Source organism: Lemur catta, chromosome 21 (genome assembly GCF_020740605.2).
Source record: "Lemur catta isolate mLemCat1 chromosome 21, mLemCat1.pri, whole genome shotgun sequence".
NCBI classification, from domain to species: domain Eukaryota; kingdom Metazoa; phylum Chordata; class Mammalia; order Primates; family Lemuridae; genus Lemur; species Lemur catta.
In genome coordinates this window covers 20,007,546-20,026,937 of record NC_059148.1, presented here as the reverse complement: position 1 = coordinate 20,026,937, position 19,392 = coordinate 20,007,546, and the positions used below count along the sequence as shown (strand labels likewise).

Genomic DNA, 19,392 nt, shown 5'->3' with positions numbered 1-19,392 from the left:
AGCACAATCAGTGGCAATCCAACACAGCAAGTGCTTGAAGCAGTGATACCAGTCGGGGAAAATCAGAGTTTTTTTTTGGGGGGGGGGGTGATAGAAATGTTCTAGAATTAGATTGTGGTGATGGTTGCACAAATCTGTGGATATAGAGCAAACCCCTAATTATACATTTTAAAGGGTGAATTTTATGGTATATGAATTATCTCAAAGAAGTGTTTTAGGAAAGGGGGGAAGAGTGCATGGAGACACACACACACACACACACACACACACACACACGTGTGCACACACATCTACAGTCGTCCCTTGGTGTCCGTGGGGGACTGGTTCCAGGACCTCCTGCGATACCAGAATATGTGGAAGTTCAAGTGCCTGACATGAAATGGCGCAGTGTTTGCATTTAACCCACATACATCCTCCCTTACACTTTAAATCATCTCTAGATTATTTATAATACCTGATACAATTCAAATGCTCTATAAATAGTTGACAATTTAAAAAATCTGTACATGTGCAGAACAATTTTCTTTTTCAAATATTTTCAATCTGTGGTCTGTTGAATTTACGGTGCAGAACCCACGGATACTGAGGGCTGACTGTATATCCGTAAAGGATCGCTAAATCCAAACACAAAAACTTTAAAAATTAGTTTCTTCCCGTGGGGACCTGGGTAGCCAGAGGATGAAGAGATTTGGGAAGCATGAGAGAGCTGGAAGACAGAGTTTCTACTGGGCACCTTCTTGTGTCCTTTGAATTGTGTGCCCTATGATTAGATTACTGATTTGAAAATAAGTAAAATATTAAAAATAAAATTTAAAAAGAATATTAGTGCAGTCATGTTCAGGAGGTTTCCAATTCCACCGAAGCCACCAGGCAGGCTGGAAATCCCAGGCCCGCTCTCATGGCATCACACCTCTGGACCTCCAGGCATAGCTTGCCTTTCCCTCCTGCCTGAGCACTCCCCCCAGCCTCATTTCTGAGGGGAAATCCTTCCTGGCCCCCACGGCCAGGCTGGGGGCCCTCCTCTGAGCTCCCAGGGTGCTTCACGCCACCCCATCACAGCCTGGCCCTTCTGTGCCGTAATCCACTGCTGTCTCTCCCTCGGGGCTTTGAGCATGATCAGAGAGGGGCTGTGTCTGGTTCATTCACTATCATCTCTCCCCTCGCAAGCCCAACAACGAACACGGCACAGTATCTGCCGAAGCAGTGAATGCAAACTTTGTGCTCCATCCCTCACAGAGCCACTGAAAATAGCCACGAGAGAAAGATCAGGACGCTCCCTTCTGACCTGTCTAAGGGGATATTTTATGATTCTCCTGATGCTCATAAAAGACTGTGCCATTTCAGTGCTGCAGGTCTCGGAAGAAACAGGTAGTTGGAGCTTGAGGACAAAGTGAAGACAGGAAAACTTCAACCAGTTTAGCCAGATTTCCTTCTGCCTTGCAGAAGAGCACACCGCCTCCAGCGATGAGGAAGAGGAGAGGTTGGTTACCTGCGGGAGGTGGAAGGGACCCGGTGGTGGTCGGTGCCGGACTCCTTCACGAGGTTTCCTTTGCAGCAGATGACCCTTAATTTATCCTGGTACGAGGACGCCAGGTAAATTGCTCCCGAGGAAATCGCAGGGCCCAGGTAGCGTGGATTCGGGATTTCCAAGTACGCTCGGGCAGGGGTCCTGCAGAGACCCAGATGCGAGTTTCCAATTAGTGCGGGTTAGGAGGAAACCCGCACCCGCCCCAACACCCTGCCTCAGCAGCTGAGGTTTCACGGCAGGGAGGGCAGTGCTTACCCCAGTGCCGAGCGGGCCTGGATCTCAATTACTTCCAGTGAGTTGAAGTGGGTCACAAACAGATAGGGTTCTCTGTAGGCTGTGGGGCCACCATAGAGGAAGAGCATGGGAGACAGAGGGTTAAAAGAGGGAAAATCAAAATCTGGCTGCAATGCATGCTTTGACCCAGCAAAGGACTTTATCCTGCAAATCCATACCCATGCATCATCACGCATGTCTGAGTCTATTCACTGCCATGTTGTTATAGCAGCAGGTGGGAAACAGCTCGAGTGTACATTACAGGGGATCAGTTAAATAAACATCTATGGAACTCTACACAGCTGTAAAAATGCACAAAGAGGCCAAAGATATAAAAAAAAAAAAAATACCCAAGGTACCCTGCTCAGTGCCTAAAGCAAGATTCAGAATAACATGTAAAGTGTGCTACCTTACTAATTAAAAAAAAAAAGGTGGGAAAATATATATTTTTATGTGCTTGCATTTGCATAAAGCACTAGAAGGATAAGAAACTCATAAAAGCTTTTTCCTTTGGAGGAACAGGATGGAGAATTTGGGAGATGGGGAACATCATTATACACCTTTTTAAACTGTTTGATTGTAAACATCTTCAAAAAATTAAAAGAAAAAAAGACTGCATTCATAGGTAATTAGATATTTCTGGTCTCTTAATACTCTATCTCTGTATCATAGCGTCACTGAAACTAGAAAGGGTACAACTGGAAATGTTTTCTGCCTAAAAGGGAAAAGGTGATTATCACTATTATTATTTGTGGTGGTATTATTATTTCAGAGACAGAGTCTCTCTCTCTCTGTCGCCCAAGCTGGAATGCAGTGGCATCATCGTAGCTCACCGCAGCCTCAAACTCCTGAGCTCAAGCGATCCTCCTGCCTCAGCCTCCCAAGTAGCTGGGACTACAGGTGCACACCACCACACCTGGCTAACTTTTTAATTTGTTTATAGACATGGGGTCTTGTTATGTTGCCCAGGCTGGTCTTAAACTCCTGGCCTCAAGCAATCTTCTCACTTCAGCCTCCCAAAGTGCTGGGATCACAGGTGTGAGCCACCGTACCTGGCCTACTTTGGTATTAGACTATTAGCCGTGCTTCCGGGTACTCAAGCCCTCATGCACTCTCCTTGCCTTGAACCTGGGCTGACCCCGTGGCCTGCTCTAAGCAGTGGAATGTGGTAGAAGTGCCCAGGCCTGCCAGCTTCCACTTCCAGATTCTTGGAAGAAGCCCACGTGGAGAGCAATCAAGGTCTCCAGCCACTAGCCCCAGCGGAGTGCCTAGCTGATGGCCAGCACCCATTGCCTGCCATGTTTGTGAGGACTTTCTAGTTGCCCCATGGCCCCTGCTGACACATGAAGCAAACTGTCCAGTCAAGCCACAGAATCAGGGGCAAAGATAAGCTGTTGTTTCGAGTCATTAAGTTTCGGAATGGGTTTTTACACAGCAATAAAGCCTTGAAGGGTATTTCAGCCGTGATGGCATTTCAGAACATTCACGTAGATATCTGTGTACATATCTACGTATGGATGTGTTTACTCTTTGACCAGCAGCTCTGCTTTTAGGAATTTATGATATTATTTGACACATGTACAAAGATTAATACAAGGAAGGATGTTCACTACAGCTTTGTTTACACTTACAAAAAAAATGGGCATGACCTTACAGCTCTGCCTAGTTAGAACTGGTTAAATTCACAGATGATCAGCTATGCCATGGGATACTAGGCACCTCTGCAAATGGCTGAAATAAATCCGCAGGGGACGGTCTCCTTCCCATCATGAGACCTAGCAAATATTTCACAAGGCTGGGACTATGGCCTGGTGGATGGGGCTTAGCCAGTTCTTCATCAAGCCTCACAATCTTTATCGTGAGCATTTATTCGAGTGACTGTTACACATAGTACTTGGTGTCTAATGGAACTCATGAACACGGTGTTTAAGCCAAAAAAAAAAAAAAAAATTCTACTTGCAATTCCTTCCCAGGATACCAGCAGCCCCCACCCTACGCCTCACATACCAAAGGCCAGAGGTAAGCGACTCCACTTGAGATCGTCCGTGCGGCTTCGTCTTCCATAGGAATCCACGAACACTCCAAATTCTACAAGGTGTCAAGAGCACATGGGCATTAGCACAGCCACGGGCAGGGTGTGCTGGTGACAGATGGAGGAGGGAGGGACAGAGCCCAGGGGACGACTGGCAGGTTGAACTGGGTGGTCAGAAATGCAGGATCTCTGCTGACCACCTCTCAGTGATGTTAAAAGTGGAAAATTTTTTAACTGAGAAAATCTTTTATTATATTTTCTTAAAGAAAGAGGGACTCGAGTGAAAGGGAGGAAGAGGGAGAAAGGGAATAAGGAACAAGGGGGAGAGGGAAGCAGGAAAAGACAGAGACGGGGAGAGGCGCAGAGACCGACCTACAGGGAGGGAGAGATGGAAAGATCCAGAGGTTAAAAAAAAAGGAAAGAGCAAAACAAGGAAATAAGGCCAGAGAAAGGAAGTGAGGAAGAGAGAGACAGAAGGGAAAAAACTGCCTGCTCTTTGGAGAGAATGTGATCAAGTCAGACTGCACTAGCATCCAGTGGAGGGGAGGAGAACGCCCCGGGGTCCCTGGAGGTCCTGGGAGAACATTCTTTGCACGTCCAGCAGGACCCACCCCGGCCCAGAGCCCCACTGACCATCCCCCCACCCGTCCCGGCGCTGATCTGGGCTCCCGGCGCGCACACACGCCCAACAGAGCAGGGCGGCAGGCGCGACTCACCGTGGAAGCACAGCAGGTACTCCTCCCGCTGCCCCGCGCCGTTCACCTGCACGATCGAGACGGGGAAGCTGTTGGAAGAGGAGGCAAACACGGCAGGCGCCAAGGAGTGGTCGTTCTTATCCAGGAACTCTGTAAAGGCAGGCGAGAAGCGGGGCCTCAGCAATGACGCCCGATGCTCGGCAAGGTCTGGGCCGTGCGCGGGGCGGGGAAGGGGACCCGGGCCCTACCCTCAAGTGTGTACTGCTTCATGTCGATTTCGTAGAATTTATTGGTTCCAATGAGGATACTGTAATTGGTGAAGTGGATACAGCTGCAGGGCTCTGAGGTCTCTATCTCCTGAGACAAGAGAAGAATATGAGAGGTGACACCGGACAGCCATGCGGCCACTGCTGTTCTGTTTCTGCCTGAAGCCTCTAGCCACACCTTGCAGGCGACTGCCACCAGACTTGTTTGCAGAAAGCCTTTCATGCCTCTCGGGGTGACCAGTGATCCATCTGCCACCTCTTTCTATTGTTCTATGCAACCCCAGACGAAGAAAATACGGTCAAATTACAGCCACAAAAAATGGTCAGAAAACACCATTTCAATGAAAAGATAGAACTTTAACAGCACAACATTCTTATCAGAGAAAAAAAAAAAAAGACTGGAAAAATACACCAACTATTAACAGCGATGAGTAGAAGGAATGGTTTTGGTTTCCTTCTTTTTGCTACCATCTAACTTTCTAATTTGAACCCACACTACCTATATAATTATCATCATCATTGTCATTCTATCTTAATTATCTGCTTCCTGATTATTTTTAGTTGTTTTTAGGCCAATCCTAATGTCGTCAAAAGAAAAATCAGGCGTGTTTATTCAAAATGGTCACCAGGCATCATAAAAACGCAATGATTTCTGAGAATTTTCCTGAGGCTAACAGTTCAAACTGGTCAGCATAACCATCATCACTGAATATTTACTGGCCATCCACTAAGCATGAGAAAACTTTTAGGCAGCAGGATACAGCTGGGAAACAGTGGGGAAAAATCAAACTTCAGTTTTGGTCTCAACTTTGTAACTCAGGATCTCTGCCAGCTTCAATTTTCTTACCTGAAAATTGAGGAGAACCATCCTGCTTTTTTCAGAACTGTGGTGAAAAGTGTTTGTAAAATAGCTAGCTCAGTCCCTGGTAACTGTGGGTGTTCGATAAACACACAGACTAAACAACATCCTGCCCGGAATGGAACAGTTTCTCTAACAGGTAATGATTCTTATTTATTATTCACTCTTCATTTCACTTTTGAGACTCATCACGAAAGCACCTGAAATAAATTAGGCTTATGATGATTGGAACGTTCTTAGTCTAGGGACATCAGACAGCCGTCTCTGGCAGCAAGGCGAATTTAATGACCTAACACGCACCTTGTCCATACTGAAGTTTTCGTCTCAACTCCCTCTGTTCCTCCTCTGAGAACCAGCTCCCTAACTACATATCAAAATAGAGCTAGCATTGGGTATATTGATGGAAACCTCTAGAATCTGAGAACGATTCTGATAACTTCTACCTGGGACTGCTAGCTTCTTAGAGAGAGCTTCTTCCTTTTTTCCACTGGTTCCAAAGAAGCGTCTCCTCCATCAGCCAACTTTCTGCTCTAACAAAATTCTGAACTCACTGGGCTGGACGGAGAAGTAGTTCGCAAACAGAAGATAATCGAGACGGAAAACTGCAGCTCTCAGCAGCTCTGAGCTTCCTCCAGAAAAGAAGGGTCTCACCCTCTACGGAGGTCACCCCAGGCTGAAGGCCAGCAGGTGGAAGGGACCAGACACACGCTGCTTCCCGAGACAGCACCTTCCCAGGCCAGCGCGCAGAGACAGCAGGTCAGGCTAGACCACGCTCAGCGGAGGCAAAGCCCAGGACTTACCTTCCGGATGCAGTATTTGCTGAGGTTTTCGTTGTAGCGGAGAATAACGACTTTGCTGGGCATGGCTGCACAGATGCAGAGCCCGTTCTCAATCTGAAAAGCAATCGAAGACAGAAAAACACTGTCACCGGTGTGAATATTGGCTCTGGGGCAAAACTAGGAGAGGAATATCAGTTTAGAAGAGGGGTTCTCAATTAGGGCCAGACGCTTCTGCATGGTTGGGGGGCCTGTCCTGTGAGCAGTAGGATGCTCACCAGATACCTGTAGCACCCCCAGCTCTGACAATCAAAACTGTCTCCAGCCATAACCAAATGTCCCCTGGGAGTCCAGAATCCCCCCTGCTGGAGAAGCACCACTTTAACTGGGATCCAGAGAAGCCCCCGGGGAGTCACCTGACACCACACACACTTCACATGTGTGTCCTTCTGCCGAAGACACATTCTTTTGACAAACTTACCTTGTGGGGAGTAGGGTAGGGTGGAATCATGGAGGGGAGAGAAAAGGTCGTAGAAATTGCTATAAGAATTTGGAGAGAATTTTGGTCCAAAGGGAAAAGTTCGCAGCTCAGACCTGTATATACAGAGTTCTACATCAAAACTCTCTTTTTCCTTTTTTTTTTTTTTTTTTTAATGGAGGCCACTCCAGCCATCTAAGGCCAGAAACAGCCACTACCACTGGCCAAAAACTCTCTTTTTCCACAACAGTGGAAACCCTCTTACTTCACCTCCTACACTCAGATCTTTGTCATTTACCAAGGGTGAAGATAGGCTATTGCTCCAGTAGTCCTGACATGAAGGTAGCAGATGTTAGGACAGGTATGGCAGACACATAAGAAAATGGAAATTGCGCCCGAGTACAGTGGCTCATGCCTCTAATCCCAGCACTTTGGGAGACCAAAGCAGGAGGATTGCCTGAGGCTACGAATTTGAGACTAGCCTGGGCAATACAGCAAGACCTCTACAAAAAATTTTTTTAAAAACTTAGCTGGGCATGGTGGTGCAAGCCCAGCTACTCAAGAGGCTAAGGCAAGAGGGTCACTTGAACCCAGGAGTTTGAGGATGCAGTAAGCTATGATCATGCCACTGCACTCCAGCCCAGGCAACAAAGCAATAGCCTATCTCAAAAAAAAGAAAGAGAGAAAAAGAAAAAAAAGAGAGAGAAAATGGAAATTGCTAGCGATGTTCTCCTTCTTGATGTAGGTGGTGGGTTCATGGGTGTTTGAAACATTACTAGGCTTTCGTATTCACATATATGTTCCATATTTTTTTTAATATTTCAAATATTATAAAACTAATTTCTAATTCAAAAAAACTAATTTTTAAAATGAAAAATACAGATTTCTAAGTAACTCAATATTCACAGACATTATAAGAGAAATTTTAAAATGAGTGGAATGATGATAATACATTTCCATTATCAAAATGTACAGGGTGGGCCGGGCGCAGTGGCTCACGCCTGTAATCCTAGCACTCTGGGAGGCCAAGGCGGGAGGATCGCTCAAGGTCAGGAGTTCGAGACCAGCCTGAACAAGAGAGAGACCCCGTCTCTACTAAAAAAATAGAAAGAAATTATCTGGCCAACTAAAATATATATAGCAAAAATTAGCCGGGCATGGTGGCACACGCCTGTAGTCCCAGCTACCCGGGAGGCTGAGGCAGTAGGATCGCTTCCGCCCAGGACTTTGAGGTTGCTGTGAGCTAGGCTGACGCCACGGCACTCAAGCCCGGGCAACTCTAGCCCGGGCAACAAAGCAAGACTCTGTCTCAAAAAAAAAAAAAAAAATGTACAGGGTGCAACTAGAATGATAGTTAGAAGACAAGGCAGTTTTAAAATCCTTATAATTAGAAAAATACCATAAAAATTAATGAGATAAATATGAAGTTAGAAAAAGAATCGAGGAAAGTGAGAAAACTGAAGGAAGGAAAACAAAGATAATTGCAAAAATTAATGACATAAAATAATGCTACACTAGAGATAATCACTAAAGCTCAAAGCTACTCCTTTATAAACATTAATAAAATTGGAATGCCTCAGGTGAAATTAAGGCAAACAAAAGATATGATACAAGTAACATTAGGGATGAAAAAGGTAACATAACTACCATAAAAGAATATAACAAAGAACATAACAAAAAAAGCAAAACATGTTCTCTTTAAAAAGAAAAAAAATTGTTTAAATTGATGAGTACAGAGCTTTTACCTTACTTGGTCTCCAGTCTGAAATTCCCAGTTTCCTCTGGCAAGGTCTGCCTACCAGCCCCTTTAAGATTCACCTTTCCCAAGAAGCCTTTTCAAATGAACACCTTCCTAGGCCAGCCTCTCCTTACCTTATTCTCTGTCATTTATACCTTTTTTATTATTTGCCATAGTTCAATAATCTCAACACTCAGATATGCGACTAGGAACAAATCAAACCCTCACTGTCAGAGAGCCCCCAGAAACCATAACCCCTCAAGGAACCACGGGGAAGGCCGAGTCCCCTATACAGAGGCCCCCGGGGCTGGCTGCACAGCCCCCCAACTAGTCCCGCATCCCCCGTAACAGACCCCTCTGAAGGCTCAGTGCAGTACACAGCAGGTGCTCAGTAAATGCTGGCTGAGTGGGGCCTACGGATGCTGGATTTGGATTTCATTAAAATTACATATGTACATGCATATACAACCATAAATACGCAATTTTTCAAATGAAAAACAAACTTTTTTTTAAAGAAGCAAATAAGAGAATGTATTTATGCACCAAAATTCAACACACCAGAAACTACAAAAGAATTCACTTGAGTTCTCATGAACTGACTTTACGTTCTGTAAATGTCATAAATTAGAATTTGTAAATTTCTAGTAATCAAACATCCCTTCATCCAGTTCAGACATGGAAATCCATGTCAGATTTAAAAAAATAAGGCACATCTCTCACACACACACACACACACACACACACTCTTATTTTCAAACTATGGGTCGTCCTTTTAGTTTTGTTAGTTTTAGCCTCATTTTTCTCTCCAACATTTCCTTCAGATTCAAAGCCTATACAGATTTCATGGCTACACAGATTATTTCACGACCCTAAAGGAAGCAACAGAAATTTAAGCCAGTTTGAGGACATCCAATTGTGAAAGTTGTCAGAACCAAAATGGAGTCGGTAATGTTAAGAAAACCCTGACAAACAGAGCCAGGGAAGGCCACGAAGAGAAGGTTCTCACACGTATACGCCTGATAACAAAAAAGACTACAAAAACCACAGCCTTGCAACAAAGGCCACTGCAACCCTACACAAAAAAATACTTCTGCAAGGACTTGTGCCCAGCAACTGCCTGTCTAGCCTTGTAGCCAAGGATAATCATTTCAAAACAATGATGCAATCCTCCTCGTTTTTTTCCTTTAAAATCCTTTGTCTTCCTTTACTTCCCTGAATGTGCACACAGTTTATGACAGCGTGCGTATTCCCATTGCAAGGCTCTTTCTTTTAGAGAGACTCTGTTTGTCATTTAGGTTGACACAATTTGCAAGGTCAAATCGATGAGTTCTGCGAAAAGAGGGGAAGGGCCAATTTTGAGAACATCCCCCCAGGTAGGGCTCTGAGCAGCACTAACCTTGCCGGCAGCAAACAAGTGACAGCCCTTGACGGCTTCGAAGATGTTGGGCGAGATGTCTGGCTGGGCAGGAAGGTGAGACTGTGCGAGGGACTGCTTCACTTTCTTTATGTCCACGAGACACAGCGCCCGCTCTTCTCCTGCAGGGGAAAGGGAACGACCTCTTGTCAGTGTGACACCATTGAGTAAAGACAACTGCTGTGCTCGTTCTAGTCACAAATAAAAGCCATGAAAGGCCACACGAATGGACCGAGTTCCCCACAAATCCCTGTAAACACACTCTAGGTCCACGTTTTAGATCTAGGGTGAAAACATTCGGCCTTTTAGTCAAGATTTGGGGAGCAGGGGGCAGGGAACCGGACTCCACTGTCAAACATGCTCCCAGCAAAGTAGAGGAAGAATGTGTTAGGAGCAGTGAAGGGACATCTATAGGACAACAGGCTTGGGCTGTTCAAATCTGTGGGTGTCATGAGAGACAAAAGAAAGGCTGAAGAACTGTTGCAGATTAAAGGAGACAAAGGGACATGATTAAATGCAACGCATGATCCTGGGTTGGAATGTGAATCAGGGAAAAAAAAAAAACACCATAAAGGACATTATAGGCCGGGCGCGGTGGCTCACGCCTGTAATCCTAGCACTCTGGGAGGCCGAGGCGGGTGGATCGCTCAAGGTCAGGAGTTCAAGACCAGCCTGAGCAAGAGTGAGACCCCGTCTCTACTAAAAATAGAAAGAAATTATCTGGACAACTAAAAATATATATAGAAAAAAAATTAGCCGGGCTTGGTGGCACATGCCTGTAGTCCCAGCTACTCGGGAGGCTGAGGCAGTAGGATCGCTTGAGCCCAGGAGTTTGAGGTTGCTGTGAGCTAGGCTGACGCCACGGCACTCACTCTAGCCCGGGCAACAAAGTGAGACTCTGTCTCAAAAAAAAAAAAAAAAAAAAAAAAGGACATTATAGGAGCCGCAGGTAAAATCTGACTGTGGGGCAATATATCAGATAATTGTACTACAGCGAAGGTTAAATTTCCTGAATGCAAAAATTGTACCATGTGAAACTATTCTATCTGATACTGTAACAGTGAACATGTATCATCACACATTTGTCAACCCCCATAGCAGACACAACACCAAGAGCGAACCCTAATGGAGACCGTAGACTCTGGGTGGCACGATGTGTCTGTGCAGGTTCATCAGTTGTGAGAATGCACCACTCTCGGATGGCACGGGAGGCTGTGCGTGAGTGGGGACAGTGGGGATGTGGGAACTCCCTGTACCTTTCTCTCAAATTGGGCTGTGAACCTAAAACTGCTTTAAAGAATAAAGCAGAAAGGGAGGGAGGGAAAAGAGCTGAGCGATCAAGAAAGCCCGGTTCCTGATCACATTATTTTGGCATCTGGATGCAGCCGTGCCTGAAACGAGCACTAACTGTGGATGTTTTGAACACTGAATCAATAAAATACTGTTTTTCCCTTTAAAAAAATAGGATCACCAACCAAGAGAGAGGAAAAAAAATGTGCCACGGTTATGTGACAGAATGCCGCCCTTGTCCTTTGGTGGATATGCTGAAGCATCTGGCACCATACCTGCAACTAACTCTCAAATGGTTCAGAAAAGAGTGTGTGTGTGTGTGTGTGTGTGTGTGTGTGTGTGAGAGAGAGAGAGAGAGAGAGAGAGAGAGAGAGAGAGAGAGAGAGAGAGAGAGAGATAGGGCCAGCTCTCAGAAGGCAGTGGTTCTGACACAATCAGGACAAAGGTTTCGAATTTAATGAGTCTTTGAGGCTTGGCACTGTTCACCTGGCATCATAGTGGGATATTCTTTGGGGGTGTCAGACTGTGCTGAACTTGACACCAAAAGGGAACCAAATCTGGACAGAGAGGGTCCATCAGCTGAGGATCCCTTCTGGGGACAGAGAGGCAAAAGCTACTGCTGTTCCCACCTGCCACCTGGAGGGCCTGCCTTTGTGTTTCATAAGCATGAAATGTGGCTTAACAAATCACTTCCCTTAAAAAGTCAAGAAAAAATGCCATGTCCTTGGGTTCACACCTGCTATCATGAGTAGCTTCTCCAGGTCCTTGATAATATAAATTTGGAAGACGGCTCCGATTCCTGGGACGTGGGTTAGGGAGTTTTTCAAGACATTCAGTGCATACAGCCCTTCCTCGGTGCCCACCAACACCACCTGCAAGGGCAGAAGTCCAAAGGCAGAACATAAGCACAACCGTGTCACCAGAACAATCCTTTAGAGGAAGAGCAACAAAGTCCCCGCAGCCCTTTCTTTCTTGACAGCATGTGGCTGTCACCAGACACCGCTGACCATGCCCATGAGAACATTACCTGGTCGCTGAAGGGCAGTGTGCAGTTCATGTCTAGACGGTCATCGCCTTCCAGTTTCAGCAGGGAGTTTCCAAGTAATTTCTTTGGAAATGAAATAGGTGAAAGAAAAGAAAAAAAAACAACACGTAGTGAGGTTGAATTGTTCATGCGCAAACCAGCCAGAGAGACAGAGAGAAGTTTCAAAGTTAAACCTGAAAATACATGCTCAGAAACACAGTCTGCTCTTAGCTTGCCCCATATTTTGATCTGTGCTTGCAACAGCAAGACGTGAGAGTTACTGGTATCTCCAGGGCGGTTGTTAATTAGCATCTGAGTTATAACTTGGCTTGGATGCAGAAATAAATGCGTGGAATAGACAGACAGAGCTATTCTGTGCTGAGAAATGTGCTGAAGCTAAAGAGACTTCCCCTGCAAAGGGTTAGTAAGCCACACGAAAGGCTCCTTCCCTCCCTGGCCTGCAGCAAAAGTGCACACACAGTGTCAGCGGCGCCAAAAAGCCTCTGCATCTCTTTACCTGAACCCACGCGGGCAGAAGCTCGTAGGAAATACAGTCACCGGCCTATTGTACACACATTAACGAGGATTTCAGTAAAAGGCTTTATGCATGTGACAATGAAACAGGTCATCAAAACAGGCCTACCCAGCAGGCAAAGCTCTTTTCAGGAGGCTCATGGTTCAGAATCTTCCGCTTGCTAACACATGAAGTGTTTATTAGAAGCGAAGTGTCTGAAAAGAGCTATTTGGTTTTCAGTGGAGCAAACACCCATGAGCGATGAGCACTGTTTGTATCCTGGAACATTCTAGGTGGGGTGATGCCAATCAAGGCACACCTACGTTTCTAACATCTTAAGGATAAGTAGGATTTCAGACCCGCCTACGGAAGAGCAAATACTGCAGAAGCAATTGAGACTGCTGTGAAAGCCTCCCTGAAGCAGCTGCGGCTGTCGGCAGCCTGCCGTGCCGCTTCATGGCCAAAGTGCTTCTTATGCAAACCTTCAGGCCGAATAAACACAGGAGAGGGGACACTTCCTTCTAAGGACATCTGCAGCTGGGTGGCCCCAACCAAGCCCTACGACGCCCCAAGGGTTGGCGACTGACGCCGATTCTCCCATTCTAAATGGCTGCAGGGAGAAGGCTCACGGTGCCACCCAAGCTACCTCGGTGCCCGCACTTTCGTCGCCACAGACTCCTGCTCATGCCCCAGTCTGGAGCCCGCAGCCCTCAGAGACGGAGCCCAGGGGACACCGAGGCAGCCAACAGGACTCCCACTGTCAAGACCAGTCACCAAGTCAGCCCACGCCACAGAGACAAGCTGCGGTGCCTGTCGTCATACTCACAGCGTCGGCTTCTGCTTTTTCCCTAGAAACTCTCCCACCTGCGACAACGGATTCTAAGGCGGTGACCCAGCGCTGTTTGTCGGGGAAGCTGGGAGCTAGCAAGTACAGGGTTCTCCCGGGCCAGCAGGTGGTGTGCGGGTGAGATTCCATCTTCAGTATGTATGGGACATCTAGGAGATTTCACAGAGAGCACGGGATTGGGTGTGGACCTCCCCCGTTCCCGCTGGGAGGGACGGCCCTGAGGTCTCAGAGATCCCACCGGACTGCGAGTCCCAGGAGCCGCTAAGCCGGAGGAGCTGAGGAAGGTGGGCCTCCTTTGCAGAGCCCACCTTCCACGTCCCCCTCCTGCCCCTTCCGGACCACCAAGCCCAGCCCACCTCCAGGGTGGGGCCCCTCCGGCTGCTCCTCACCTGCTTTGGCTGTATTTGCGAGTTCAGAAGCACCAACGGCACCGTGAATAGATACGTCCCCGTCGGGAAGGCACAGCTCAAATTCTTCCACCGGCCTCTGTCCAGCTTGGTGCCAAGAGGAAGGGCAGAAAGAAAAACCAAAGAACAGGAACAAGAACAAGGGGAGAAGAGAGACAGAGAGAGGGACAGAGAGACAGGGTACGCGTGTAAAGAGAGGCGCACGAGAACAAAGGAGGGAAGGAGGTGTGCAGAGAAGGCAGAGAGGGAAGATAAAAAAAAAACAAAGTGTGTCAGATGAGTAGCACAGTGAAATTTCTGATGGCGATGCGGATTTATGGGTTAGTTGACTGAGGCAGAAGTTCTCTGAAGGTGTATTAGCAGGTGGAATCTTCAGGGCAGCGCCCTGCGGGTTCTTCAGGGGGGAGACCTATAGATGTGAGTATCGCACCAATAACCTTTAGAGAAGTCATTTGGTTTTTAGTTTTCAAAACTGGAAAAGCGTAGAAAGCTTGCAAGGCAATCCAAAAACAAAGCCTTCACGCCAACACTGGGGACCTGGGGTAACCCCGTGCAATGACATTCCCCCTGAATTATTAATTTACCTTCTCTGGCTTCGTTGTCATAAATGAGGACTTTTGATCCCTCCAGGACAATGTACTTCCGGTCCCAGCCTTGCTGTCCTCGTTTGTTATTCCTGGGAAAAGAACAATGGAAACGAAGTATGTTTAAACGCAGAAGAATAAGGAAGGAAGACAGGGGTGAGGGGGGGAGGAGGAGGAGGAGGAAGGGGTGAGGGGGTGGCAGGGAGGGGGTGGTTCCTGAAAAAGACACTTTCCCTAGGAAGCATCAGGGGTGGAAGTGGCTCGGGGCCTTCCATGCCGGCACCTGTCCCAGCCCAAGCCGCTGAGCAACAGTACCTGGGCACCTTCATCCACCCTTCCAGGTGCAAGCTGCTGCTGGGCTCCTTGGTCTGGAGTCCTGGGGAGTTCATTTTGTCACGGCAGAAGGCCTCGGTGAAGTGTGTGGCATATTCAGCAGGCAGGCCACAGGTGGCTGGCAAGCATGTGGAGCACTTGGGATGACACATCACCTGACATTCTAGGAGAGAGCAGTGGGGAACCTGAAGACACGCTCGGCTGACCCTGGACCCTTCCCCTCCCCCTCCAGCCAACCCCAGGGTTTCTCCACCCCAGGCCACGTCCTGTGAGTGTGGCCCTGGCACACAGGTCACCCCTAAGCTTTCCCAGATGCCAGGCCCCTACAGAGAGAGGAAAGGAGACAGCCAAGCACTCCCAGCCTAGTTTTCCTGGCTTCAACCCAATGCCCACAAACAGGTGCGTAAAGCACGTGGTTCCACGTTTCCGCTGGAGCCAGCACAAAGCCAGGGAGAGACCAGCCTGACACAAAGGGGCTGCAAATTAGCGAAGCCCAAGGCATTTTGTGCAGCAGGTTGGAGTCATGAGCTGAAGACATACATAAACTCATGCTTTAACCGGGGAAAAATAATGTCCTCCCCCTGAAAGAAAAAGCTTCAAAATGAATGCACTAGATGACCAAGAGTTTAAAAAAAAAAAAAAATCACCTGCACCCGATGGATTTATTTTTTAGATGGAAACACCCAGGTGCCCACTGCAGATGCAAACCCGCTGCTCTTACCGAGGCATTTGGACGCCTGCCGTCCAAAGTGCACGGTATCCAGACACACAGCACACTTGGTGGCTCGCATGTTTAGTCCTACGTTGAATCGGTGAGGAATATTGTGGTGCATGCGCTCCTTCAGACGCCGACTAAATTCTGGTGGAAAATGTTTTAAAAAATCATTAGAGGGCTGCAAACTGTATCATCGAAACAGTGAAAAGATGACCCACAGGATGGGGAAAAATATTTGCAAATCTTACGTCTGATGGGGGATGTGTATCTAGAATATATTAAAGAACTCTTACAACCCAATAATTTTTTTTTAAAAAACCCAATTTAAAAATGGGCCAAGGATTTAAATAGATAGACATATCCCCAAAGAGGAGAAATAAATGGCCAACAAGCACATGAAAAGATGCTCAACATTCTTAGTCATTAGGGAAATGCAAATCAAAACCACAATGAGATACCACTTCCCACCCACTGGGATGTCTACAATCTTAAAAATGGAAAATAAGGGTTGGTGAGGAAGTGGAGAAATTAGAACCCTCATGCATTGCTGGAGAGAATGTAAAATGGTGCCACCACTCCAAAACCCAGTCTGGCAGCTCCTCAAACAGAATTCCCATATGACCCAGCAATCCCACCCCTAGGTATATGCCCAAGAGGAGTGAGAACATATGCACACACAAAAATCTGTGCGTAAATGTTCACACCAGCATAATTTATGACAGCCCAAAAGTGGAAACAACCCAAATGTCCATCAATGGATGAATGGATGAACAAGATGTGCTTTCCATCCAGTGGAACATTATTCAGCCCTAGAAAGAAATGAAGCACTGAAACATGCTACAACACGGGTGAACCTGGGAGACACTATGCTCCATCAAAGCCAGACACACGAGGCAACATATGCAATGATTTATATGAAATGTCCAGAAGAGGAAATTCACAGAGACAGCAGCTCAGTGATTGCCAAGGTGAACATCAGTGGGGGTGGGGGGAGGATTGGAAATGACTGATAACAGGTACAGAGTATTTTTTTTGGTGGGGGTGCCAAAAGTGTTCAAACTTAGAATGTGGTGATGGTCACACAACCCTGTCAACTTACTGAAAAACACTGAATTGTACATTTTCAACGGGTGAATTTTATGGTACGTGAATTCTATCTCAATAAAGCTGTTAAAAAAAACCATTAGAGCAGGTGAGTTACAGATTGTGAAACTATTTTAACGTGAACAGATGCATCTAGATTTATATGAACCAACTTAAAATCTCCACTATCTGGTTATTAGGAATTAGGTTTAAGATTGACCACATGATGGCCTACATGTTCCTGGGCATAAAGAAACACTAGCTTTTAAATCAATTGTTTGTCAGTGTTTTTAGTCATGAAAGCTTTGTTTTCCAGATGAAATCATATGTTCAGAGCTTTTCAGAATCCAATTTAAAAATCACTATTATCAATTACAGAATTTCTAATTATTAAATATATGAACTGACCAAAGAATTCTCCTTTTTTTTCCAGTTTTTTCATGAATACACTCCTTTTGTTCAAAACCCAACTTTTTAGTCTCAAAGAACTGACTCTTATGTTTATATTCTAGTTTGTTAAAGTTAAGAAGATTGACTGGGCACACTGGCTCACGTCTATAATCCTAGCACTTTGGGAGGCTGAGGCAGCAGGATCGCTTGAGGACTGGAGTCTGAGGTTGCAGTGAGCTATGGTGATGCCACTGTATTCTAGCACTGGCAACAGAGTGAGACCTTGTCTCCAAAAAATAAAATAAAAAAATTAACAAGATTGATATTTCCATTTAATAGGCTCCCTCTTGATAGTGAGCCAACTAATTGGAGGCAATTTTACAGTCGTCTCCCCTACGCTTGGAGATGGGTTCCAAGACCTGCAGTGGCTGCCTGGCACCACAGGTAACACCAAACCCTGTATACACTGGGTTCTTTGTCCATCTGATAGCTGAGATGCCTGCGAAATGTCTAACAGACAGGTAATGTCTACGGTGTGAAGATGCTGGACAAAGGCATGATTTACGTCCCAGGCAAGACACAGCAGGACAGAGAGATATTTCATCACTGGAATTTATTTCTGGAATTTTCCACTTAATATTTTTGGACCATGAATGACCGTGAGTAACTGAAACCACAGGTAAGAGGTGAAAGAAAATAAAGCTCAGGATCCAAGTTTCTGAATCCCACTCTGGTAGGTTCTCCTTATGTCACCCTCCTTCCTTTCTCAGAAGGATGTGAGGAATAACTTACAGGAATGCACTTTGAAACTATTAGGGTGCAACATACAAGGAGGAGGTACTAGAAGTATTGACACCATTCAGGGAACTTGTCAAGGGACACTGTAGCCAGAAACAATTCTTTCCTCCATGCTGCCATCACCATTTTGATGACTTTCAGAGTAACACTTTGATTAAAAGTGTTACATAAACGTAGGAAGGAGATGACATCATGGTTAAAGAAAAACAGCAGCAACAACAAAACAGAAGCAGGTGTGACTGTGCTACCATGATGCTAAACCACAGGTCTGCTCTATTCTCCCAAACACTCTCCAAACCACCTTCCTTGGCTTTTGTTTTTTTTTTTTTTTAAAGTCCTTTTCATCTCTAGGTGAACAGAGTACTTTTGAGACCACAAAGAAAACTCCTTACACTGTTGGTAGAAATATAAATTGACACAAATTACTGACACACGATCTTTAACCCAACGATTCATTTCCAAGAATTTAATCAGCCACAACACCCACAGATGTACAGGATGTTCTTTGCAGGGTATTTATGGTAACAGAGGATTGGAAACAACCTAAACGCCCATTGCTAGGGGTCTGGTTTAAAAGGTGAATCATATGCCCACACCGTGGAAAATACTAGGCAGTCCTTTGAAAGAATAAGGTAGATCCGTATGTACTAATATGAAACCTCTAAAACAGCCCCTCAACAAAAGGATGTATTGCAGTGTTTAGTGTAGTTTATATGATGTTTATAAAAGAAAAAGGGGACTGAGAAAAATGTGCTTATTTTCTCAAATTCTTTTAAATATAATCGCATAATGTAAGATACTTGAATAATAAGGATGTGGTTAGGTACATGAACTACCACTGAAGACTACAGTGATTGAAAGAAATGATTGACTCCGGGTAAAGGATCTAGGGATAGGGAGGGGGAAGCCTTACTCTGCCTCTTTATTCCCTAGTATTACTTGTAATTTTTACCATATACCTGCATTTCTTAGTCAAATAAAAGAAATTAAAAATTAAAAAAATAAATTCCCATGCAACTCCAACAGCCCCTTGAGAACGTACCCTCTGGAGTTGAAGATTCCTTTCTGCGGCTGGACGGCGGGGCCAGCAGGCTCATGGCACTAGGCTGGTGCTCAGGTGACCGCACGATGGCAGACATGGCGATCTGCTGCCTCGCGGTGGCTGGCGTGGACGGGTGCGGGTGGTCCGTGGCTTTTCGGTGGGCAGCTGCAGGGAGACCAGCACGATGCCTTTTGGTTAACTGGGTCACCAAGAGGACCAAACCAAGCACACTGCCCCTGGGCTGCCTTTCAAGGACCCGAGACCCGAAGGGACATGTATCATGCCAACTTGGCAATGCCAAGGAGG

The 19,392-nt window shown here is 46.1% G+C and overlaps 1 protein-coding gene across 1 annotated transcript in view; it reads right to left on the bottom strand.

Annotated features, from left to right (window-relative positions):
- The window catches only part of CIT (citron rho-interacting serine/threonine kinase), a 159,415-nt gene that overhangs the window by 8,054 nt on the left and 131,969 nt on the right, over positions 1-19,392 (bottom strand). Inside the window, exons 32-46 of the mRNA XM_045534695.1 lie at positions 19,087-19,251; positions 15,780-15,917; positions 15,041-15,221; positions 14,726-14,817; positions 14,124-14,228; positions 13,714-13,883; positions 12,377-12,457; positions 12,086-12,221; positions 10,042-10,181; positions 6,454-6,546; positions 4,777-4,885; positions 4,550-4,678; positions 3,809-3,889; positions 1,784-1,862; positions 1,490-1,669 (exon numbers count right to left, since the gene is read on the bottom strand). Of these exons, the coding sequence (XP_045390651.1) occupies positions 1,490-1,669; positions 1,784-1,862; positions 3,809-3,889; positions 4,550-4,678; positions 4,777-4,885; positions 6,454-6,546; positions 10,042-10,181; positions 12,086-12,221; positions 12,377-12,457; positions 13,714-13,883; positions 14,124-14,228; positions 14,726-14,817; positions 15,041-15,221; positions 15,780-15,917; positions 19,087-19,251 (1,879 nt within the window). The remainder of the gene's footprint in view (positions 1-1,489; positions 1,670-1,783; positions 1,863-3,808; positions 3,890-4,549; positions 4,679-4,776; positions 4,886-6,453; positions 6,547-10,041; positions 10,182-12,085; positions 12,222-12,376; positions 12,458-13,713; positions 13,884-14,123; positions 14,229-14,725; positions 14,818-15,040; positions 15,222-15,779; positions 15,918-19,086; positions 19,252-19,392) is intronic.